The 24,972-nt window shown below is 36.4% G+C and overlaps 3 protein-coding genes across 5 annotated transcripts in view; 1 reads left to right on the top strand and 2 right to left on the bottom strand.

The window, feature by feature from the left end:
• Positions 1–97: 97 nt before the first annotated feature.
• On the bottom strand, positions 98–2,801 carry LOC129424243 (uncharacterized). Of its 2 annotated transcripts, none has more exons than XM_073871705.1 (7): positions 2,647–2,801; positions 2,528–2,563; positions 1,536–2,022; positions 769–796; positions 649–668; positions 501–547; positions 98–353 (listed from the first exon to the last, which is right to left on the bottom strand). In XM_073871705.1, exons 3-7 carry the CDS (start codon positions 1,624–1,626, stop codon positions 240–242), a joined length of 300 nt encoding a protein of 99 aa, XP_073727806.1. In that variant the 5' UTR covers positions 1,627–2,022; positions 2,528–2,563; positions 2,647–2,801; the 3' UTR covers positions 98–239. The 2 variants fall into 2 exon arrangements, with proteins under 2 accessions (XP_073727806.1, XP_073727807.1); XM_073871706.1 differs by having other exon boundaries at positions 98–350.
• A 1,821-nt stretch (positions 2,802–4,622) lies between these two features.
• ftsj1 (FtsJ RNA 2'-O-methyltransferase 1) lies at positions 4,623–12,112 on the bottom strand. The gene is made up of 11 exons (XM_055180844.2): positions 11,959–12,112; positions 11,540–11,675; positions 10,809–10,878; positions 10,575–10,674; positions 10,363–10,441; positions 10,189–10,241; positions 9,108–9,161; positions 6,202–6,304; positions 6,022–6,105; positions 5,134–5,237; positions 4,623–5,038 (listed from the first exon to the last, which is right to left on the bottom strand). The coding sequence occupies exons 2-11, from the start codon at positions 11,658–11,660 to the stop codon at positions 4,835–4,837; spliced, it is 972 nt and encodes a 323-aa protein (XP_055036819.1). The 5' UTR covers positions 11,661–11,675; positions 11,959–12,112; the 3' UTR covers positions 4,623–4,834.
• Positions 12,113–12,562: 450 nt separating this feature from the next.
• rictorb (RPTOR independent companion of MTOR, complex 2b) overlaps positions 12,563–24,972 on the top strand; it is a 39,459-nt gene continuing 27,049 nt past the window's right edge. Inside the window, exons 1-10 of one of the 2 annotated variants that reach the window (XM_073871298.1) lie at positions 12,563–12,685; positions 12,810–12,857; positions 16,784–16,881; positions 19,765–19,829; positions 22,042–22,173; positions 22,519–22,582; positions 23,088–23,214; positions 23,310–23,479; positions 23,636–23,703; positions 23,833–23,900. In XM_073871298.1, coding sequence (XP_073727399.1) covers positions 12,637–12,685; positions 12,810–12,857; positions 16,784–16,881; positions 19,765–19,829; positions 22,042–22,173; positions 22,519–22,582; positions 23,088–23,214; positions 23,310–23,479; positions 23,636–23,703; positions 23,833–23,900 — 889 coding nt within the window. In that variant the 5' untranslated portion in view covers positions 12,563–12,636. The remainder of the gene's footprint in view (positions 12,686–12,809; positions 12,858–16,783; positions 16,882–19,764; positions 19,830–22,041; positions 22,174–22,518; positions 22,583–23,087; positions 23,215–23,309; positions 23,480–23,635; positions 23,704–23,832; positions 23,901–24,972) is intronic. The other variant, XM_055180842.2, reaches the window with a different exon arrangement.

Raw genomic sequence — 24,972 nt, 5'->3', positions numbered from 1 at the left:
AGGTAAATACCGCAATCTAGTGGAGTCTCTACAGTACTACACCAATGCAACACTGCGGGCAAATAATTAGCGATCACAATTCTTTGATGTAAATTTATTTGAAATCTTATATCCAGACAGAGTCATGACACATAGGAAATATGTTTACAATATGGCAGTGACATGGCTTTATACACTTTTTACATTTTCAGCTAACACGATATCAATCTTTATTGTTTTCATTTGGTGCTGCAGGGTGTTCAGTTTATGACCACAGTGGCATAGTCTGTTCCTAATTCAAACTTCACTGCAGAAGACCCAGCAGAACCTGCATGATTTACTGTGGCATAAAATATCTCATCCTCCTTTGCCTGCTAAAAACACAGAAAAATAAATGTCTGTTAAAATGCAACATGTTTGCTTTTCAAAAATATGTTTCTAACTATACAATAGCTGTCACTGTAAAATTGTTAAATAATTGTCATTTTAAATGGTTTAGAGATCAAATAATTGTAGCTTACCTCTGCTTTCTCTTCCTGCTCCTCCTCAGGATTTAGGCCTTGGGTGTCTAAAACGGATAATTACAATGAGCCTACTGTTTATAATAGAATATAAATCAGTTTATAAGCATTGTGGCTCAGGCTCACAAAACAATTCCGATCAACTCACCACTGTCTAATTCTTGAGCTCTGTAATTATAAAAAAATTGAATACATCATAAAGCACATAACAGGTTTACAAAATACCAAAGCTAAGTCTTAATAATGTGTTTTTGCAGACAGCACTGACCTCACTGGATCAAACTGTCCTTTGCGTCCTACACAGATATTCACAGTTATTCAGAGATTGAAATAATGTAGATACTAAAGATACTTAAAGGGGTTTCCTGGACAGGGTTTAGATGAATGTTTTCAAACATACCTTACAAAAAACAATACTGGTGTGCATCTTAAGACAAAACAATGGCACTGATATATGTTATTGGGGCGGTTTCCCGGACAGGGATTAGCTTAATCCAGGACTAGGCCTTAGTTTAAATAGGAAACTTAACTAGTTTTAACAAACATGCCTTACTAAAAACATTACCTGTGTGCATTTTGAGGCAAAACAAAGGCCACTGATGTATTTTAAGATATGTAAGTGCAAGTTGTTTTCAGTTTGGTCAGCTCTTAAAAATGTTATAGTCTAGGACTAGTCTAATCCCTGTCTGGGAAACCCCCCCATAGTATGTCAGTGCAAGACTTTTTTAAGTTAAGGCAGCTCAAACATACATTTTAATCAGGGACTATGATAAGCCCTGGCCCCTGCCCCGGAAACCGCCCCACAGTAACTTAAAAAAAAAATAATAATATTTGATGAATTATCAGTCAAAAGGACACAGTGTTTCATATTTTAAAACAACAACAAAATAATGCTACAAAATGACACAAATAATGGGATTATCTAAATAAAGGAAAACAGCAAACCCACAACAAAAATAACACTAACATCTTTTTTGTATGTCCAAACTTCATCATATTTCCTTTTCATGTGCATTTAATAAAAATGTTTCCTACCTTGTTTTTTGGTTATAGTGTGGCAAATACATATAAGGATTAGGATGAGCAAAAACAACAGATTCATGGTCCCCAGTATAACCAGCAACATGAGGGCATGTTTACCAGAAAGAGCTATAGATGGACACAAAATTATCAATAAAAAACAGTGCAATATCTTTGATGTGGTTTCTTATGTCTTTGTACTATAAAATGAATGAATAAATAAAATGTCATTTACTGCAGACGGTAATGGTATGACTGCCATTGGAGATCTGGGTTTTGCAGAAAATGTTAACGGTTGTTACGAGCTGTTGGTCAGCTTTCCTATTCTGTAACAACTTCTCTCCACTGACAATGAGCTTGCAGCAAACGTTCCTGGCATTTTGATGGTCGATTAACACAGAGTCAGCATATAAATGGCACTCTGATATATTCTGGTGACAGCATGTCAGGTTAGTATGATCATTGAGAGTCAACACATCAACACTGACAGTCAAAGGCGTATCTATGGGTTGCAAGAAAGAGATGAATAAGTTAAATTCTGTTAACAGATAGATTAAAAAGCTAAAAAAAGTAAAGTAAGCAAAAAAGTGAAAAAAGTTGAATAAATTTCTTTGTCCAGCTGAACACAAAGAAAGATATTTGAAATCATGCAGGAAGCAAAAGCACCATTGACTTCCATAGTATGAAAAAACTATGAGTCAATGGTGCTCAAAAACAGTTTGGTTACAAACATTGCTCTAAATATCTTCCTTTCTGTTCAGCGGAACAAAGACATTTATACAGGTTTTTAACAACTTTAGGGTAATGTAATAATGACAGAATTTAGATTTTTGGGGGGACTACCCCTTTAAATTCTTGACTACTAAAAAAATAACACTGTTATTGTAAAACCATAACTTAATGCCCAGTCTCCACTATAAACAAAGCTTTAAACAAAAACTGAATTATCCAACAGACTGTATGCTTGATCGAAAATTCACATACACAAAAATACATTAAAAACATACCAGCATTTGCAGAGTTGGCAATGGCATTAAGGCTCACTGAAAAACAACACAATACACTTTAAAGTTGAGCAACACAATATTTGATACAATACCTAATACAATAAATAAGTATTACTTACAGAATATACACAAATGAAGCAGGCAGATCATCATTTTATGTTTATTTCAAGCTGATACAGAATCACCAAATTTTCATCTGATCTACAGCAGCAGGCAGCGCAACATCACCTTTTGATAAATGACCCGCAGACAGGATGCAGTTCCTGGTTTTGCATATGTTTTTTTGGTCAATCGCTGTTAAGACATTTTGCATAAAATATTTCCCAGTTGATTCCACATTTACTTCAATGTTTTATAACTGTAACTATGATTATTACAACAATTAAACAGACCTCATCAAAACAAATTGAAGCTGAAATTAATGTTAAACAATAAACTGACGAGTTTGTTTTTTAAAATCCCTGACAATGACAGGAGTTTAAAAACTGCGTTGTGCCACGGATCACTTGGCAAGTAAACTAAAGAAGGAAACAGATGGAAGATTTTCTACCACATTGTAAGGATGTTGAGATCTCAGTACAAATGTATTTTAAGCTGTACCAAAGCAGTCTTAAGACTAAATAGGTCATCTTCATTTTGAACATTTTGGTATTGTAGTAGATCAGAGTGTCTGAATAAAGACACTGAATTCAAAGAAATAAAATAAATTAATTAGGATTTATCTTATTTTATACAAAGCACGCTTGTGTACAAATAGTGTATTTGAGAAACCTCTTTAAAAATGTTAGCAGCAGATACTGTAAATTACACTGATCTAAAAATAAAACAAAGCAGTGCTAACTTTTAGTTGGGGTTGTCTTTAATAATGCAATTTAAAATTTACAAGTTGCAAATCAGGTGGTTTCTGACACACTGAGAATATCAAAACATAATTGACATAAAAAAACAAAAACACTTTACAATAAGGGTTCAATTCTTTAATATTAGTTAGCATGAATTAAGCAGTACTTCCACAGCATTATCTTAGTTCACTTAAGCATTTCCAATTTTCCAAATAAAAAGGTGTATCTGTTAACATAAAGAACTACACAATGACCTAAACATGAACAAAGGGAGAAAAACTGTATTTGCTTGAACAAATATGAATAAATGTTGTAAAACTATGTTGCTTATTGTTCACTGTGCATCTACTTAAGTTAAAGGAATATTCCATTTTCTTAAAAGAAAAATCCAGATAATTTACTCACCACCATGTCATCCAAAATGTTGATGTCTTTCTTTGTTCAGTCCAGAAGAAATTATGTTTTTTGAGGAAAACATTGCAGGATTTTTCTCATTTTAATGGACTTTAATAGACACCAACAATAAATACTTAACTCAACACGTAACAGTTTTTTTCAACGGAGTTTCAAAGGACTATAAACAATCCCAAACGAGGCATAAGGGTCTTATCTAGCAAAACCATTGTCATTTTTGACAAGAAAAATAAATAAAAATATACTTTTAAACCACAACTTTTCGTCTAGGTCCGGTCCAGCGCGACCTAACGTAAATGCGTAGTGACGTAGGGAGGTCACGTGTTACATATATAAAACACACATTTGCGGAACATTTTAAACAATAAACTGCCACAAAGACATTCATTAGTATCAGTTGACATACAACAACGTAGGAACGGTCCTCTTTCAAGACGCTTGTAAACACTGGGGCGGAGTTTCGCGTTCGTCCTCTGTGACCTCTTGACCTCTTGTGGGGTCAGCTGGCGCATCACAACCGGATCTACATGACGAGAAGTTGTGCTTTAAAAGTGTATATTTGTTGTTTTTATTGTCAAAAATGACAATGGTTTTGCTAGATAAGACCCTTATTCCTCGTTTGGGATTGTTTATAGTCCTTTGAAACTGCGTTGAAAAAAACTGTTAAGTGTTGAGTTAAGCATTAAATGTTGGGCTCTATTAAAGTACATTAAAATTAGAAAAATCCTGCAATGTTTTCCTCAAAAAACATATTTTCTTCTCGACTGAACAAAGAAAGACATCAACATTTTGGATGACATGGTGGTGAGTAAATTATCTGGATTTTTCTTTTAAGAAAATGGACTATTCCTTTAACTTAACCTTATTGTAAAGTGTTACTAAGAATCTTTGTGAATTCTAAGTTCTTGTAAGACTTGTAAAAGTTATCCTATTAATAAATACATAAAAAGTTAATGAATTACCTTTGCCGATTGTAAAACTTTAAAAATAACTGTTGTTCGATCACGATAAAACAAATAACCATAAAAGCAGTACAAATCAAAATGTTCAATTAATTCGAGGGATCCTGTGTTACTGTGTTAGGGTCCTGACTCGTGTTGAGGTCTAATGTAGACAAAGCATTATCAAGTGCTCCAGCGGGTGAATCCTCTTTGGCTAACAGGTTATTCTTGCGAAGCTGACAGGCTTGCTGGTAAGGGGGTCGAATTGGAGGCTGTGTGGGTGGTAGGTACTGATACTCTTTAGAGGAATCAAGCTGTTTAGGAAGGAAATAGATAAATATAAAGCTTATTACATCAAACTACAGTGACAGCTGTATCAGTCATGTGACATGATTTGAAAAAGAAGCACCTGAAGTGGATAAGTCCTGTCTGAATCAAAGGCACTAAGATCTCCACAAGCGAGGAATGGGACTATTATTCGGTTTGGTCCCTCTAACTGGTTAAAGTCCACATCTGGAAAAAACAATGTCGCAGCTATTTAAACAGAAAATTCACCCAAAAATTTAAATTCTGTCATTATTTACGCATCCTCATGTTGGTGATATTTTGAGAAATGATGGTAAACACATAGCATATAGTGTTAATTGACTTCCATAGTAGGAAAAAAAATATTTTGGAAGTATTGTGATAAATGATGAAGAAAATATTTTGATAAATGATGGTAAGCATACAGTTGACGGTACCCATTAAATTCCATCATTACTATAAAAGTCAATGGACACTATATGCTGTGTATTTACCATCATTTCTCAAAATATCTTCTTTTGTGTTTATCAGAAAAAAGAAATTCATACAGGTTCAGAAAAACATGAGGATGAGTAAATTATGACATCATTTTGATTTTTGGGTGAACTAACCCTTTAAACAGAAAGTTCACCAAAAAATGAAACTTTTGTTATCATTTACTCACCCTGATGTTGTTACAAACCTGTATAAATTATTTATTTGTTTGGCTGAATACAAAGAAAGATATTTGTAATGTAGTAGGAAACAGAAGCACCATTGACTTCCACAGTAGGAAAAAATACTACTACGGAAGTCAATGGTGCTCAAAAATGATTTAGTTACATTTTTGGGTGAACAATCCCTTTATGTTCAGAGTTATGAGACTTTCTAGCACATCAGTCACAACCCGAAATACAAAAGAAATTCAGAGAAAAACTTGAAAGAAGTGACAGTAAACATTTTGAAACAAGACATTTTGCAAGCACTATTATTACACAGTCCAGCAAGTTACCGTAAGAATGATCCAGTAAGGGGTTGGACATGTTGGGGATATATCCCTCAGGTGGGGAATAATGCTGACAAACCACAAATGCCTCTACAAGGCAGAAACACACAGCAAATGTTAAAGTCTCATATACTGTAGTACATTTATAGACCTTATTTATTGCGAAATTCTACACAGATTTTTCACCTATGCTTGAGTTGCGGCTGCTGCGTGGTTTGGCACAGGTTACAGAACCGAAAAAGATTTTGAGCTGCGAGTACAGAAGGGTCACATCTTTTCCCCTGAAGATCTACAGTAAGAAGGCACAGCATGAAAGTCAGCTGAGATTTAAAGAAACTGTAACTGTATCTTGTATGGGAACTTAAAGGCATACTCCACTTTCTTAAACCACAACTTCTCGTCTTAAACCATAATTTCTTGTCTTGCACCTGCCGTGTGATGGGCCTTACGTAATGCACAAGCATGTTGAAAGGTCAAGCATGACATATGTAACATCTGGCCGGACATCAGATGGAGGTCTTGTCGTCTAGACAGTCATCAGGGTCATGCTGTGACCCTAGATTGAGTTTTAACACCAGGTCACCAACAAGGTCTGCTCAACGCTTTTATCAGAGATCTTAGCAAGCTTCAAAAGAATTCCAGGGAAACTTGAGATATAAAGTTTCAGAGAACACTGAGGTGGACCTCATTCTCTAGTTTAAAGATCACAAGCTATTAAAATGTTTATATTATATGAAGAGTTTGGTTCCAAAACGCAATAAATCCATTTTGACAAATTTCGGTAAAAACATGTTTTCTATACCAAGAAAGTGACAACATGAAAACCACTATTTTCTGTTACAAACTTTCACATAGCATCTTTAGGTTATAAAAACATAAAAAAAACAAATCCATAACTTGATTTTCAAAGATTTATTATAAAAAAGAATTATTTTTTTCCACAAAATGCAATAAATCCATGACAAGTTTTTTTTAATGATATAAATTTATTCAAACAATGTATAAATGTGCATTAATCTTTGCCATTTTATATTTAATTTAGTTAGTTGACTAGTGGCATTAAACTGATTAAAAAAATAAACATTAAATGGTATTAATCAAAACACTTCACTTCAGATCACTGTCATTGATGCGATTATATTTGACATCGTCGCTTAACATTTTTCACAGCCATCAGCTGTAAAATGTTTTGGTCCTGCTCGATTTTCGTTGACTGAGTAAAATAAGGGAAAGTTTTTCATAAGATCCCCTGGGGTCAATGTGTTAGCATGAGAGCAACTTGATGCTGTCGTGAGAACAAGCGGTCGTCTCCCGAGTGCCTCTCATGTAAATTATAAGATGTTGATGGCTTACGTTTCTTTCCCGTCACAGAAAACCATCACAGGTTTATCAATGCCATTAAAGTATTATTTTGTTTTTGTTTGTTTATTTATCACAAAGTAAAAGATGAGAAAAAATAGGATTCCGTGTCCTCAACGCGCCGCCATTGTTTGTTTACATGGAATGGTGCGCTGTAATTTGTTGAGCGGATTTATTGCATTCTGCAGAAAAAGAGGAGAGGCGTTTGTCGCGTTTTGGGTAAAAAGGGAGAAAAGATGACAGAATAACACGGCGGATATTGGATTTTGCGTAAAATTAAGAATTTACTTTTAAATACTGACCTGATATAATACTGATTTTGACAGCAACTATTTTTTTTCAAAAATGGCGTTTAACGGTTTTTGGAACCAAACTCTTCATATATTCCTGACTGCATGATCATATATATTGCTGTATCACTGTGTGTTAACACCATATGAATTATTTGATGTGTGTTTAAAGCATATCTTGACTAGTCTCTGCTTAATCCCCTTTTCCCTTTCCTGATCAATGATATGTTTCATGTTACCATAACTGATATCAAACTCATTTAATATTAATCCAAGTTATTATTGAAACAAAATCTCTATATGCAGATTAAGTCTGTCGAGAACCAAGACTTGTCTTCCCGCTCAATCTCAACTTCAATGGGATGGACTTTAAGAGGCCTGCATTCCAATTCATTGTTGCTCACAGTTCACTCCCAGTACGCTGCTCAACAGAAAGACACACAGCCACGGCACCCAGCCGGTGTGCTACATCAGTTAAAACCTTGTCAATTTGTATAATTAATTACAATGAATTGTACTTATTATTCCCTTTAAGCTAAATCTGTGATTCCCGTAGTGTGTTTCGGTCGGAGGTTTAATAGATTCATGAAGTAGAGAGTGTTTTTATGATGTGAGTGAAATAATGTTTCCAATGTATAATCTTGTATATATTTTATGACCTTATGTAAATGTAACATCTGTCTAGGGACTGCAGGTGGAAATAAGCATATTTTTGCTATAACCTGGCACATGACATCTCTTCTTTTCTTAGATTAATGTTTTCTGTGCATTGTCCCTGATTAAGTATGTAAAAATAAACTCATTCATTCAATAGTGTTTTAAATAACATGTCCCTTTCCTCCCGCTGAATTGCTACACATATGCAAAACTACGCCCCAGTGTTTACAAGTGTGGAGAAAGAGGACCGTTTCAACATTGTTGTATGTGGAATGATACTAATTAATGTCTTTGTGTCATTTTATTGCTTAAAATGGTCCGCAAATGTGCGATTCACATTTGTGATGTGACCTTGCCATGTGCTTGCGCATTACGTAAGGTCGCGCTGGCGCGCCACACGGCAGATGCAAGACGAGAAGTTGTGGTTTTAAAGTGCTATTTTTTTCTTGACGAAAATGACAATCATTTTGCTAGATAAAACCCTTATGCCTCGTTTGGGATTGTTTAGAGTCCTTTGAAGCGGCATTGAAACTGCCATTTTAAACTGCATTAAAATTGCAAACTGTTGAGATCCAATAAATTCTATTAAATTGAGAAAAATCATGGAATGTTTTTCTTAAAAAAAAAAAAGTAATTTCTTCTTGACTAAACAAAGAAAGACATCAACATTTTGGATGACATGGGGGTAAGTAAATGATCTAGATTTTTTAAGAAAGTGGAGGTATTCCTTTAAAATATGACAAACTGGCATTTTAACAAAAATGTAAAAAAAATAGCATTGCTTACTTTAGCCACAAAGTTGCCACCTGGTTTAAGAACATGAGTGGTGATATTGAGAGCCTGTGAATATGAAAATGTAAGAGTCTTACATAGTCTATAAAACTCAAAACTCATATGGTTAAATCTAGCTATTACCACTAATGCAAACACCAACTATAACCTTAACTCAAACTATTAATTTAATATACTACTAATAATATACTAAACTAATATTCATTCATATTACTATTATATTGATACTCATTTCATTACTAAAAAACGTTATTTGTGTATTTAGTACAATACAATTTATTTGTGTGGTTTATGGTTAAAAAAACCCCACATTTTATCCACATACTGTACATTTTTGTAGCTACAGATTTCTCTCTCTTCCTGAAACGCACGGATTTGAAAAGCTCTGTGTCCCTGATTGGCCAGCTAATCTGTACGTTGTGATTGGCCTGAATGCCTCTGACGTCAGCCAAAAATGTGACGCTCCTTACCATCAAAAATTGAAAGATTCGGTCACAATGCAATGCTAACAGGAGTTAATTTACAGGCTGAGTCTGAATTGGGAGGAACAGCCATTATGCCCAGCTGCACTACTTCCCGAACTTCAGCCAGCTCCTTGTTTCCTGTCTGCCATTATTGGACAAACGGATTAATCCAGGTGTGCCTGACCTCAGTAGTCACAACAACAATAATCAGACACACCTGGATTAATCAGTTTGTCCAATAATGGCAGACCGGAAACAAGGAGCTGGCTGAAGTTCAGGAAGTAGTGCAGCTGGGCATAAAGCCTATTATGATAATGTCGGTCTTGTCTAGATCACCAATTCCAGGAAGTAAACTGTTGCCTACAATCCATGTGTTTGTTGTAGTCCAAGAAAATAGATTTATGTGAAGACGATAACTCGCATCATCTTTTACTTTTGGGTATGTACCATTTGCATATCGTTAACATGTACTAATACACACTAACACACCAAAGGAAATGAAAAAATGTAAATCAGACAATAGGTGCTCTTTAATATAATGATCAACTACAATAAATCAACAACAGTTTAAAGCAGGTATTTAAAGATTAGTCCAAACAGTCAATACATACCGCTAACAGGAGCTGTGCCTGAATGTACTCATCTACATCATGAAGCCCTGTAACTATTAAGAGAGACAGACTTAAACCTTCAATTCAGTACATGACGGACACATCGATAGTTATGAAATGAATTGTAATCAGTCAGAGGATGGCATTATATTGTTAAACACAAATATTTCTCACCATCAGGTGCGCCATCACACACAACCAAATCTGCAGACTGCCCTTCAAAATGTCGAATGATCTCCTGTGCTGTAGAAATCTGAAACGCAAACATTTGCTTGTCAAGCATATTAATGCACACAAAGAGAAGCTAGATTCTGCCAATAAAGCATTTGGATCACCTATTCCCAACCATAAAACTAAGCTGTCATTTATATAATTTAGTACTGCACCTTAGTAATGTCCCCCTGAATTTGTGTGACACCAGGCAAGGGGGCCATAGCTTGCAGGTCTACTGCGACGATCTTTACCTCTTCATTTTTGTCTTTCCCACTGAAATACAACAAAAGCATCATGAAGGACCACAATCAGTTGACATTTGAGTAAATGAATACAATGTGGTAAATAGTGGCACATCATGCAATACTATGATGAATATACAATAACAGCTGGGAGGAATAAGTCACCGGAGTTTGCGGCTCAGCACTTGGCTCCAGCTACCAGGTGCTGCACACAGATCCACAGCACGACTCACACCTGTAGATATACACACACAGTAATGTAAAAATCTATTTTGATTACATTTGAAGACCTCAGATGCAAAAGCCACTAAACGCCAACTCTGTCAAAAATGAGATAATGATATTGACCGAAAGCTCTCTGCACGCATTATATGTTTATCAAATACTTTTGCTTCAAATTCGCCTAACTCCTGTCTGAGGCTATTTAGTAATACTGGTTTGTTTGCAGAAAAGTCCTCAAAGTACACAGACGAATTGGCTTGCAGAGCGCGAAATGATGGTGGACCACATTCAAACTTTGGACCCTTGCGAGTACTTGGAACTGAATACAAACCGAATGTGGCAGTGACATCACAAACCACAGTGGCCACTAATGTTTGGTTCAGTTTCTTTATGTTTACATAATTTGCAATAGGCTTGATCGACTTGTTCGGTGGCTTCTAAATTCATCCCTGTTTGGATCCTAAGGAATGAATGGGGCTAGGCTAAATGCTAACAAATTCATGATGCGCTGTACAAAGATTAAGTGCACGCATTGAAAAGATATATGTATGTATTAATTTGTCTAAGTTGATATAAGAACATAGTAAAATATTGAAAAACTGTGGTGTTCTCCTTTAACTCCAAAAAAACTCTCACATTGGCTTAAAACTAAATTCATTCCTTTGAGTCATTACCTTTAAAAAGGTTGAACTCTTCATCCAGCTGAAGAAGTTTAAAGGCACTTCTTGCTCTCCAGCCTTCCTCTTTCGCAAGCCTGTAGTAAATATCTCGCTTGTCTTTGGAGGAGCGACCCATGTTTCCTCTTCACCTCTGTAACGTACATGAATAATGATAGAATTTGACAGGCATTTCACTTAAACATTTAAATAAATAGTGAAGACTTTGTAGCAGACAAGACTTTTTAAATAAGGCATGAAATTATTGTTTATACAATTATTATTTTTTTATAAATTAAAAAAGGAAAAGAGCATAATCTCCTTCTTTTCTTCACTGCGTGTATCTCAATTATTTACAGAAACTTAATGACGAATACAAATGCTTTACCAAGCAAATGTCATTAAAGTATTTTTTTAAATAAATGAAATGTACTTACTAAAACTACAGTGTTATTTTAGCTGGATAATCAAACATGAAAAGGGTTGTTTTGCACCCACCACGTGAACAATTCTTCTTCTTGTTCTTGCAGGATTGCAATCAGATCAACAGGAGAGCGCATTGCCACCTGTTGGAGATTTAGTAGTATAACATATGACATTTGAATCGAACAGAGAACGGAAAATAAATATTTAGAAAAAATATAGTTTTTTTGATATATAAAAAATAGGAAATTATTTATCGAATTATATCGTTTTTAACCAATTTGGAGGGTAGGATTAAGCAGTGCAAGAGAGCGTAACGCTAATAATTATACAACTATATAGTTAATGCACAGTGATCATAATACATATTATTGTGTGCTCTACGCCTTATTATTACAAGTTGTATTTTTTTTGTATCTGTAATAAGTCAGACTGCCTTTGTAGATAATAGGCTTGTTCGGCTTTATGCGGCGCCGCGGGAATTGGCGGCCGGGTGACGTCAAAGTGTCGCGAGAGCAAGACGAAAGATGATTTCTTGAATCATTCTCGCGTTGCTTTGGCGTCGCCTGGCTGTCGCTTCTTGCGGCGCCGCATGAGGTCGAACAAGCCTAGTCAGACACGACAGTCTACGTTCTACTCCGTTCTCGCGATATTCCGCGATGTTTCCGGTGTTGTGAACGTCTCTGGGAAAGATGGCGGTCAGCATCCGAGGCCGTCCTATCGGAAGTATACGGATGAGAGGTGAGAATAAACCGAGTCTGTCTGGCCGATTGACAGATCCATCAGTACAATATGATGTCCCGTTCAACCGCTACACCCAAACTAAGTGACTTTTACCAACGTCTTTTTGTCTTTGCATAAACAGGTCGAAATGACAGTGGGGAGGAAAATGTACCACTCGATCTCACAAGAGGTAAGTCAGATGAACCCAGTGAACTGCCCACCTAGACAACAGTTTTGATCAGTGTAGGCGTGTTGTTCAGTTCCAACGACTTAAATGCGTATATAAAGCCCAAAATGCTGTTAAGGTTGATTTTGAAACACAGCCCTGGAGAAAGACAAACAGTACTAGTGATACTGCAGTCCTCATACACGATTCCATATTTTACATATGAAAAAATACTAAAATCATACAAGTAGCTGAGGTTAGATAGTAGCGACATGGATAATGCATTTTATTGTATGTAAAAGTTATCGTGCACCTTTCGTATCGAATGACCGCGTGATCATTTTGACCAAAACAGCAGTGTTGCTGCATAAACCGTGCAAAACTCACTCTAGACATTATGTCGTGATAAAATCATTTGGCAGCATTAGTAATGACTGTGATTTTATTTCAATAACTCTGCTGAACATTACATTTGGGTAATTGTTTTGATATCGAGTCTGTTGTTATTGTAAAGCATGCTCAGCCTTGAGTCACTGCTTCTCATTCATCAGCTGACTGCATGTCTGTAGATCTGAGCTGTCAAGCATCCTTGTGATTTTTTTAGATCTGTCACGCCAAATGGCCTCTCTAGATGTTGCTTGTTTTTACTTATGTACAGCACAAAATCTTAATTGGAAATATGACAGTGCTGTGTGTGCATATATTGTTTGTGTGCACAAGTTTTATCAATAGCGTTCTTCAAGGTTTCTACCTGTCTTCCCAGGGTCTGTCAATATAATGGTATAAACATTGTACATTCAGAGGGTTGTTGCCAAATGTGATCATAACAAACAGTGTTTTCCTGGCAGATTCTTTGCTGAGATACGTGTTAGTGTATTAGTGTTGTTGTTGCTCATGTAGCTCATTAGCTTTTCAATTGCTGTGCTTTCATCTAAATGTATGCATTTGGCAAGTATTTTTCTTTTACATTTACATAGAATTGTTACACCTGCCATTGTAAGATTCTGCTAAAATACTTAATTTTCACATGCACTGGTTCCAATATGATGAGCCATTTAGGAGTTCGTGAACCATTTGGTTTGGTTTTGTTTCTGTACAGGTGATTGAACATATGTCCAATGTGGCTGCTGGGAAATGAGTCATAAACAGTGTCTTTAAGTCTGTATTTTCTGTAATTAGGTTTTTGCCAATGAAAAATACATTTTCCCAAGTCCAATTTAGACCACAGCACTTGTTTCCTAGGAGAGAAAATCGGTCATTGGAGAAAGGCCATTTTTCTTGAATGAACTTTTAAAGAGCAGCAGACTAAAGCAGCAACCTCAAAGTAATGTGATTTTAGACAGGAAGCCTACAATTAATATGGTTGATTTAAAGCTGATGTGAGTGAGTTCTGCTTTATTAGTGCTTTCAAACTGAATTGCAAAAATAATGGATTTTTTAACCACTCCTACCATCTACCAAACAAATAGTCCTGCCCCAGACTTATGCCATTGGATAAGCCAGTGTTGCTGTGATGTATGAGCTATTCTATAGGGTATATGCACAACTTACTTCCACATTCCGGTTAAACATAGTAGCTCGCTTCCGGTTCTATATGCTCTACGGTGACATGGTGCTGTTTTTATACATGAAGCCTTTAGGAGCTGACAAAGACGAGAATAACCAATGTCTGGTGGATCTGCTCATTAACATCTTAAACCTAAGTAAAAGAAAATGTACTAACTTTTTTTTATACTTTACAGGGCTCCAGACTGCCACCAAATGGTGGCATTTTGCCACCAAAATATGAGAGTGTGCCACTGAATTTGACATCCAGTCGCACATGTGCGACCAGTAAATTGGACCTTTTTTTGTGACGTGACACTGAATTTGAAAACAGCACATTGTAGTTTTTGCATCTATCATTAAAGTATTTATTAGTAATACAGTGGAACTTAGTATAAATGCGAATATTTGGTTAGCATGTTGATTTACGGTGTGTGCCCTTAAATTTTCTGGTTGCGCCCCTAAACTTTTCAGTTGGGGGCTACTGTGCTCCTAGTGAAAAAGTTAGTCTGGAGCCCTGCTTTATAGCTTTTGACAAAGGCATTTTCTTCTCACATAAATTCAAATATTAGAATAAACAAAAGAACATAACACAAATAATAATACTACGAATAACAATTACAAGCTACAATAGCACATACTGGCAACCGGAAGAGATCAACCCAGTTTTCCGGTTTGGTCACGAGACGTTCAACATAAAGTGTTTTCCTGTGAGAGAAATAAATTATAGAAATAATTAATTTAAGTGATTTAGCTTTGATTTCACAGCACATTGTTTCTTTTTCAATTTGACACATAGCTGTTGGCAATGGCATCATTGTCTGCAACTCAAGGTACAAAGTAATTTAAATTAAAAATGTTGTTTTGTACTTTGGGAATATTTTTGTATTTTCTACAAATGACTTATTTGTGAGCTTCATTATTTGCAAATTCATGTGCCTTCATAATCTTTAATCAGAAACGCAAATTTCCTCCCCTCCTTAAAACAATCTTTTAACCTGCCAGTCATGAGGGAGGGTGGGGCCTAGGAAAAGATCGCAGCCATTAGCAAATGGCAACATGACAAGACTTCTAACGATCCAATTAATTCTCAATGGATGAATTCAAGTCCCACTCTACCTTTTTCATTTCAGAAGCCATTTCACTCGGATATACGTCACGTCCTGGAAAATAAGACTTTCGTTTTTTATAAATGCCTATCAAAGTCACTTTAGGAAAGACCTGCCACTAGGCGGCTATGTTGCAATGCCTTTGGCCAGTTATTTCAGCCTTATTTCTACTTTAATGTGGAAAGACGGGTAACTCTGAAATATTTTATTTTTACCATTTTGGAATCCATTCAGCTGATCTCCGGGTCTGGTGGTATCACGTTTAGCATATCTTAGCATAACCCATTCAATCTGATTAGACCATTAGCATTGCGCTCAAAAATGACCGAAGAGTTCCGATATTTTTCCTATTTAAAACTTGATTCTTCTGTAGTTACATCGTGTATTAAGACTGATGGAAAATTAAAAGTTGCAATTTTCCAGGCAGACATGGCTAGGACTCTCATTCTGGTGTAATAATGAAGGACTTTGCTGCTATAACATGGTTGCAGCAGGCGCAATGATATTACGCAGCACCCGAAAATAGTCCCCATGATAACTTTTAATAGCAAAATAGGAAAAATGTTGAAACTCTTTGGTTATTTTTGAGCGCGATGCTAATGGTCTAATCGGATTCAATGCATAATGCTAAGCTATGCTAAAAGTGGTACAACCAGACCCGTAGATCAGCTGTATGGATTCCAAAATGGTAAAAATCAAATGTTTAATTCTAGGGGAGCTGGTAAATGAGCCTATTTTAAAAAAAATTGAGTTTCCCTTTAGGTTGCGCTAAAATCTTGTTTAGCTACTATGCATGCCATAGGTTGTCAAGCACCTTGCACGACTCTGTTTAGAGCCCTCTCCCAGTGAATCGTCAGTCATTATCCATTTATGATTGGTTCTTTTAATTCGAAGCGGGACTTCCAGAGCAGCCATATTAAGCGTATCATTGTCCCTGATTTATAGTAATAATAGCATTGCTTAATCTTGTCATATCCAGTTATCTTAGGTTCTATTGTGTTCTTTATTCTGATGAGTCCATAACATTTGAAGTTGTTCTTGTTTTGATGTCAGCTGTCTGTTCATTTCTGCTCATTTGTTTCCTGTCAGGAAGTCCCACTATGTTTAGTGGTCAGACTAATTCACTTTGTTCTCTTCTAATGCGAATGTTACTATTATGTATTTGATCTTTTTGTCCATTAAAGCAATTCTCTGCTTCCTTTAGCTGTGGCAGTAATGTGGTTACTTTGTGTTACACTTTAACTTTTTGATGTTGCCTTCTCTCTGATCAGCTTCTCCTGTCATCTCTTTCACTAGACCCCTCGGAAAACATGCGAGAGATTCTCCAGAATGTGGCCAAACAACAGGGAGTCTCAAACATGCGCAAACTCGGCCATCTGAACAACTTCATTAAGGTTTGTCATTTGCATGAGTGAAACATGCAACAACATAAACGAACGTCTTTGTGGCCCAATCTTAACTTATAGTAGATCTTAGATATTATACTGGGCTAACGTTATTGTGTAAATGTATACAATGAATATAAATGTATACAATGTGAGCCATAGATTCTTAAATTCTTGTCTGCTAAATCCACACCGTAGTGATTCATGGTCAGTGTCTCCACTCCACTTATTTTCCACAAGGTATTTGTTGCAGAGGTCAGTTTAGTCACAAGCCAGACTGATAAACAAGCACAGAACGGAAGTTAACTTCGGGCCAGATGCATAACCTCTGCAACGCGCATACGTCTAATGAAACCGCCTATACATTGTATAATACATTGGGGGTTCCCATGGGTCCTTGAAAGCCTTGAAAGTTTGTGAATTTAATTTAAAAAATTCAAGACCCTGGGAAGTTTTTGAAAATATGCATACAGTTGAAAGAAAAAGTATGTGAACCCTTTGGGCTTACTTGGATTTCTTCATAAATTGATCATAAAATGTGTTCTGATCTTCATCTAAGTCACAACAATAGAGAAACACAGTCTGCTTAAACTAATACCGCACAAACATTATACGTTTTCATGTTTTTGTTGGGCACAACATGTAAACATTCATGGTGGAGGCTGGAAAAAGTATGTGAAACCCTAGGCTAATGAATTCTCCAAGAGCTAATTGGAGCCAGGAGTCAGCCAACCTGGGGTCCAATCAATGTGATGAGATTGGATGTGTTAATTAAAGCTGCCCTGTCCAATAAAAAACACACACCAGTTTTGAGTTTGCTGTTCTGAAGAAGCATTGTCTGATGTGAACCATGCCTCGCACAAAAAAGCTCTCAGAAGACCTACGATCAAGAATTGTTGACTTACATAAAGCTGGAAAGGGCTACAAAAGTGTATCTAAAAGCCTTGATGTCCACGTGTCCACGGTAAGACAGATTGTCTACAAATGGAGAAAGTTCAGCACTGTTGCTACACTCCCTAGGAGTGGTCGTCCTGTAAAGATGATTGCAAGAGTACAGCGCAGAATGCTCAATGAGGTGAAGAAGAATCCTAGAGTGTCAGCTACAGACTTACAGAAATCTCTGGCACATGCTAATATTTTTGTTGACAAATCTACAATAAGGAAAACATTAAACAAGAATTCTTGGCCCCATCATCACCCTGTCTTTGTTGTTGAGCCTCACCATTGCTTGAGAATTTGATATACACATTCAGACGCACTTACCATTGGAGGTGTACCCAAAGTGTCACCGCAGTGACGCAGCGCAAGTTCCCTCGAAAGGGAACTTTAACAATGTATCTTAAAAGGTAACACGATGTAACCTTGCTCTCACTTGTCCCCACATTAAGTACTTGAATTTGAGGGTATTGGACCTGGAAAGTCCTTGAAAGGTCCTTGAATTTGAAGTTAACTAAGGTGTGGAAACCCTGTACATTTGTATTAACTGCACAAAGCCTAACAATCTCAACATTGCTCTGATCCAGCCTGCTACATCTGTTTTCAACATGTTACAATAATGTTGTGTCCTTCGGCTTACCATGTTCATTTGACTCGCATCCAAAATAGCTCCACACAGCGCAACAACTGTGTTCTTTGTCAACCAAAATTGGTCGCAGAGACTCCGCATTGGCTTTCTTTATAGTGCTGTTAAACCAGAGCGAGACATGTAAGAGGCCCTGTTGGCCCCTGGTCTTGGAATATTGATTCCGTGGGACACTAGTATTGTAAAGGTATTTTCGGGTCCCAACAAATCACTTTTTACCCGAACCCGAGGTGCATAAATAATTTCTTTTAAAAGAAAGACAGAGACAAACCTAAGGAAATTAGACCCGAGTCCGACCCAACACAGTGGCAGTTTTTTTTACTTGATTGTTATTTATTTTCATATGTTATCTGATGATGACACCAAGGTAACCTAAAATGTAACGATTACATTAAAAAATGATTGACAGGTCTGGCTCAATGAAAATTGACCTACCGCCAGGCACATGATGACGCAAGCACTTTTGGCAAACAGAGGTGGGGTTGGAAAGGATTTGATGCACACACACAAAATAGTTTGAGTCTTCTTGGGTCAGTGCGGCAAAAACACATTCAATTTAAATTAACCGAGAAACGATGCCACTATTATTATACCCGAACCGTGTCAGAGGCACTTGTGAAACTTCTAGACCCGAACCCGCTTGGGTCTCTGGTTGGAGCTTGGGTTTTCGGATCTAAGTAGACCCGTTAAGACCTCTAGAGCATTGGAATTGTAAAGAGATCTTTATGGTTTCTGTCAAACATGACTTAAAAATGCTTTTCTGCATTCCAGTTACAAGATCTGGCATTAATTCATCGTAGCTCAGATGCAATTCCTTGGAAACGTCAAAGAACTGGAATGCTCTATTTGGATTAGTTTTGCATTCTAACATCAAGCACAAACAAGATCTCTTAGACACTTCACAAGTTAGATGTGGCGCTGACTATTATTTCCAAAGTAACAGGGTAGACTAAGCTTTATTCAACATCTGATTAACTTTCATGGAAAACCTTACTCATATTTAGGTGTTCAGCTAATGAATTATCAGGAAAGTGAAAGTTTTGTCAGGTCTTGGCAGGTGATCATGCATGCCACATCTGACAGGTTCTATCAAGCCAACTGCACTGTCAATTGTATAAATTTCTGTGCATGAAGTAACATCCCCCTCCAACTCTTTGTGCATGTTTGTGTTCTGTGTTAATTGCCCTGAAGTACATGAAGCAATATGTGATTGAGTGCTAAGATTTAAAGACTTAATTTGAAAGAGTTATCAGTGTCTCTACTGGCAACCAATGCAGAGGAATAATTGTTTGTTTATGTTTTTAATTCAGCTGCTCTGCAATGTCGGGCACTCAGAGGAAAAGTTTGGCTTTACCTATGAAGAAATTATTATCTGGTGAGTCATAAAGCACATGAACTGCATTACGTCAAAGCCACAAGTTTGTTATGAGCTTAATCGCTTTTATGATGCTAGAGAGTTACTTTATGGCAACTAAGTTTTTTTCTGGTGTCATTGGGGTGGTTTCCTGGATAGGGTTTAGAATAATCTAAGATTATATTAGGACATTCAGGGGTGGTTTCCTGGACAGGGATTAGTCTAGTCCTAGACTAAAATAAATGTAAGAGCTGTCCAAACTGAAAACAACTTGCACTGACATATCTTAAAATACAGTGCCCTTTGTTTTGCCTCAAAATGCACACAAGTAATGTTTTTAGTAAGGCATGTTTTTTAAAACTAGTTATATTTTCTAATTAAACTAAGGCCTAGTCCTGGATTAAGCTAATCCCTGTCCAGAAAACCACCCCTTAATTAGTTTTTACAAACAAACATTACAAAAAACAGTACATGGGGTGCATCTGTAAACAAAACAATGAAATGTGTTAAGATATATATCAGTACAAGGTGTTTTTAAATTAAGGCAGCTCAAACCTGCATTTTTGTCTAGGACAAGGATAAGACCTGGGAAACCACCCCACAATTATTCAATAGCATAAAATCAAAATTGACTGAAAAATTAACTTTCCTTTTAAATATCTTTAGGCTTTTTGTGTATGAATTATGAGTAAAAACAAAAAATATTCTTACCTAAATAATAATAATTTTGTTAACTTTTGTTAGATGGGTGATTCTCACGAAATCCGTGTCCAGCATCAGAATTTTTAAAAAGCCCTTAAAGCCATTTTTTGCACATATAAGATTAAGGTCTGAACTTACTATAACCATTTTTTTTTGAGGATTTAAAACAAATTTCCTATAAAATTATTAGGGCTGGGAAAAGATTAATCGCGATTAATTGCATCAAAATAAAAGCAATTTTTGGCATAATATATGAGTGTGTGCTGTGTGTAATTATGTACATATAAATACACACACATTCATGTATGTATTTAAGAAACATTTACATGTGTATATATATTTATTTATGTTTTTATGTATGTGTGTGTGTGTGGTTAAATATAAACAATAATTACACACAGTACACACACATATATTATGCAAAAAATATATATTTTTTTGTATGCGATTAATCGCGATTAATCTTTTCCCAGCCCTAATTTTTAAAACTTTTTTTAGATTATCATTATCAAAAATTATCATTACCGCAACATGATATTACATTAAATATATGCATTTATAAACTCATGTTTCGGTAATGAAAACTAAAAAGTTGTCTAGGTACTATGACAAACAAAATCTGGAGAGAAAAAAGAAGATCTGCTTACCTGGTAGCCATCTTGAGTGTCATAGTTAATTATGTCCCTTTCAACAATTTTTTTAAAAATGTTAGTTCCTTGAGGGCTTAAACAATGATTGAAAATTGTTGCGGAGGATGAGAAAATTTTTCTTGGACACCTTTATATTCCTTATTATTGTCTCTACATTTACCATTGATCACCAAATACCACATGTTTCTTTACTGAAATGTTTATAGTATAACATGCACTGAAGCTTTTCATTTTTTAGATTTTTTAATTATAAATATTTCCATGTCAAAGAACCCAAATCCAGTCATGGACATGTTGCGGTAATGAAACTTTTCCCCTTAAATGTGGAAAAAACAACAAAATTGGTTTGTATTATGCCATTTGAAAATAGTACGTGAAGAGATGTTTGTAACTGTATGTTTCTTATTTACTTTTTTATCAAAATGTTTCATGAAACCTCATAAGTCTAATTTCGCAAGAATCTCCCAGCCCATGTACAAATCTATACATTAATCTTATACACTAGAAGTGCTATACATTACTGTACAAATGTTCATAAATGTAGACATTGTGCCAACGTGATTCGCATATTGCACTTTAACAAAAGGACTTCATGCAGTAAAGCATCTCTAGGTCCGCGTAGGGAGTAATGTCTTCAAAAGTGCAGCTAGTAGGCACACAGTAACCTATATTGTTAACCAAACAGCAGGAGGGAGGAACATGTTATGTCCTGGGTGTGAAGGGTATATAACTAATAATCTGATTTAAAACTAAATGAATGAAGTCCTGGCTGTAGTTCAGGCCGAACATCCTGTTTTCCTCCGAACTGCATTACATTACACATAAGCTTGATTCTTAAGAATGCTGTTTCTCATTGACTTTTAACCTGATTCTTTTTTCAGCCTCAGGTTGGCGCTGCTCAATGAGGCTAAGGAGGTGCGGGCGGCTGGTCTGCGTGCCCTCCGCCACCTCATCAGAGACAGTAGTACCCTTCAGAAAGTGCTTCGTCTCCAGGTGGACTACCTGATTGCTAGGTTAGTATGGAGCTAGTATTTGATAACGGATAGCTTCCATCCGATTTGATGATAATCTTTGGTGAGTTGTGCATCATCCCCTGTTAGGATCTCATTCTGTGTATGTGTGAGAACCTAGAGTTCATGTAAAAGCTAGTCGGCTCTATTTAAGGTCAATCTGAAGCACTGTGGTGATGTATCCCGCTGTAGGTACATAACTCAGCCTGCAGCATTGGCTTTCTCTTTGTGCATGTCAGATCTTGTATGGGAATATGAATCAGAATGTGCAAGTAGGCTAATAGTCACCCTTTCCAGCACATAGATTGATTATTAATGTATGATTTTTTTTTATTATTTGACCTGTAGGTGCATAGACATTCAGCAAAGTAACGAAGTGGAACGCACACAAGCTCTCAGACTGGTGAGAAAGGTGAGGTCATGCGGACACATTTTCAGTTTTATTAAATCGATTTGAGTTATAAAAGTGCTGATAATGACAATAAAGAGCATTAAAGCGAAACCTGTACATGTAATTGGTTTAATGTATTGAATCATATTGCAGATAGAAATCACCACCAAACCACAGTTTCAGTATAGGCTCTGTCCTCACCAATGTGGTTGTGCATTAGATGCATTAAGGGCACATCTTAGCCACAAAGCCGATCAATGGCACACTTGAGAATCATAAACTGACAAATTGGCCAAAAGTGTTTTGCATTTATGTGTTTTGCAGACTCGTTTATCCAAAGCAATTTATAGTGCATTTAAGCTGTGTGCTTTTACAGTATAAGTGTTCCTAGGAATTGAATCCATGACCATTGCACTGCTAATGTTTTGGATTGTGCACCCCATGAAATAAAAGTTTATGATGGATTACGTGATGAATGAGTCTGTGTTAGTTTTTAGTTTTTGACTCCGCTTTCTACACTTTTCAGATGATCACTGTGAATGCCCTGCTCTTCCCAAGCTCGGTCGCAAACTCCCTCATCGCTGTGGGCAACGACGGAGTACAGGAGAGGGACCGAATGGTTCGTGCCTGCATTGCCATAATCTGTGAACTCGGTGGGTCTGCACACTAAAATTAAAGCGCAATCTGAAAGATTTTATGTAGTGAATGCAGATGTTGAGCTCCTGTTTGTCCACGTTTATTCATCCAGCACTGGCGAACCCAGAGATTGTGGCCAAGAGGGGTGGGCTCAGCACCATTCTGAAGAATGTTATCGACTGTCAGCTCAGTCGAATCAATGAGGCTCTTATGACCACCATTTTGCACCTGCTCAACCATCCACGTACACGGCAATACGTTCGCTCGGATGTGGAGCTTGAGGTATGGATCTCTCTCCAGTGTCTTATCTTACTGAGGCATGTTCAACAACAGCCAATAAATTGCTTTTGCCATTAATCTTGTCTTTACACAGTCTCAGTCTTGTTGTACAGTTTGAAAAGTTATAAAATATTTCATTTTTTTCCCTTTGAACTTTAGCAAATCTTGGCACCTTACACAGACTTTCACTACAGGCACAACCCAGATACCGCAGAGGGTCAACTCAAGTGAGTGTGTTGATTTAAGACCTCTTATAGGCTTATTAAAATGTTGCAAAGTAAATGCTTGGAAAAAACAAGCAGTCATTTTATTTTGTTTTATCTGCAATGTTTAATGTTTTGTATTCGTTTTAACAGGGAAGACAGGGAGGCTCGATTTTTGGCCAGTAAGATGTCAATTGTTGCTTCCTTTCGCTCTTGGTCAGGTAAGAATATTTTAATAACTTACTAAAGTGTTACAGGGGATATTTTTTGTCATAACAGTCCACTTTTTGAAAAGATGCTAATTTTCCAGATCCCCTAGAGTTAAATATTTGATTTTTACAGTTTTGGAATCCATTCAGCTGATTTCCGGGTCTGGCGGTACTATTTTAAGCATAGCTTAGCATAATTCATTGAATCTGATTAGACCATAAGCATCTTGTCAAAAAAATAATAAACAGAGTTTCGATATTTTTCCTATTTAAAACTTGACTCTTCTGTATTTACATCGTGTACTAAGACCGACAGAAAATTAAAAGTTGCGATTTTCTAGGCCGCTATGGCTAGGAACTTTACTCTCATTCTGTCGTAATAATCAATAATCTGTCGTAACATGGCTGCAGGAGGCCCAATGATATTGCGCAGCGTCTGAAAATAGTCCCCTGCTATTGAAAGTAACCAAGGGGGCTATTTCGGGCAGTGCGTAATATCACTACGCCTGCTGCAGCCATGTTACGGCAGCAAAGTCCTTGATTATTACGCCAGAAAATGAGTATAGTTGCTAGCCATAGCGGCATAGACTTTTAATTTTCCGTCAGTCTTAGTACACGATGTAACTACAAAAGAGTCAAGTTTAAAATAGGAAAAATATCGAAACTCTTTGGTTATTTTTTAGCACGATGCTAATGGTCTAATCAGATTCAATGGATTATGCTAAGCTATGCTAAAAGTGCTATCGCCAGACCCAGAGATCAGCTGAATGGATTTCAAAACAGTAAAAATCAAATGTTAAACTCTAGGGGAGCTGGAAAATGAGCATATTTAAAAAAAATGGAGTGTGCCTTTAATTATATTATTTGAAAATTGAAAAAGATATTATTTTTAATAATAAAATAAATGTAAGAGCTGTCCAAACTGAAAACAACTTGCACTGACATATCTTAAAATACATCAGTGCCCTTTGTTCTGCCTCAATATGCACACAAGTAATGTTTTTAGTAAGGCATGTTTGTTAAAACTAGTTATATTTCTAATTAAACTAAGGCCTAGTCCTGGTTTAAGCTAATCTCTATCCAG

This window comes from Misgurnus anguillicaudatus, chromosome 9 (assembly GCF_027580225.2).
Source record: "Misgurnus anguillicaudatus chromosome 9, ASM2758022v2, whole genome shotgun sequence".
Taxonomy (NCBI): domain Eukaryota; kingdom Metazoa; phylum Chordata; class Actinopteri; order Cypriniformes; family Cobitidae; genus Misgurnus; species Misgurnus anguillicaudatus.
Note: the sequence above shows the minus strand (reverse complement) of the source record. Positions and strands in the feature narration are given on the sequence as shown.

Bases quoted from the DNA above. Each gene is read 5' to 3' on its own strand.
- LOC129424243 (XM_073871705.1), bottom strand. From the start codon at position 1,626: ATGTTGCTGGTTATACTGGGGACCATGAATCTGTTGTTTTTGCTCATC. The intron at 797-1,535 runs GTAGGAAACATT...ATATCTGTGTAG, and splicing joins CACTATAACCAAAAAACAAG to GACGCAAAGGACAGTTTGAT. The intron at 548-648 runs GTGAGTTGATCG...TATCCGTTTTAG, and splicing joins AGCTCAAGAATTAGACAGTG to ACACCCAAGGCCTAAATCCT.
- ftsj1 (XM_055180844.2), bottom strand. From the start codon at position 11,660: ATGGGTCGCTCCTCCAAAGACAAGCGAGATATTTACTACAGGCTTGCG. The intron at 10,879-11,539 runs GTAATGACTCAA...GTATATCTACAG, and splicing joins AGAGTTCAACCTTTTTAAAG to GTGTGAGTCGTGCTGTGGAT. The intron at 10,242-10,362 runs GTGAGAAATATT...CTCTCTTAATAG, and splicing joins GTGTGATGGCGCACCTGATG to TTACAGGGCTTCATGATGTA.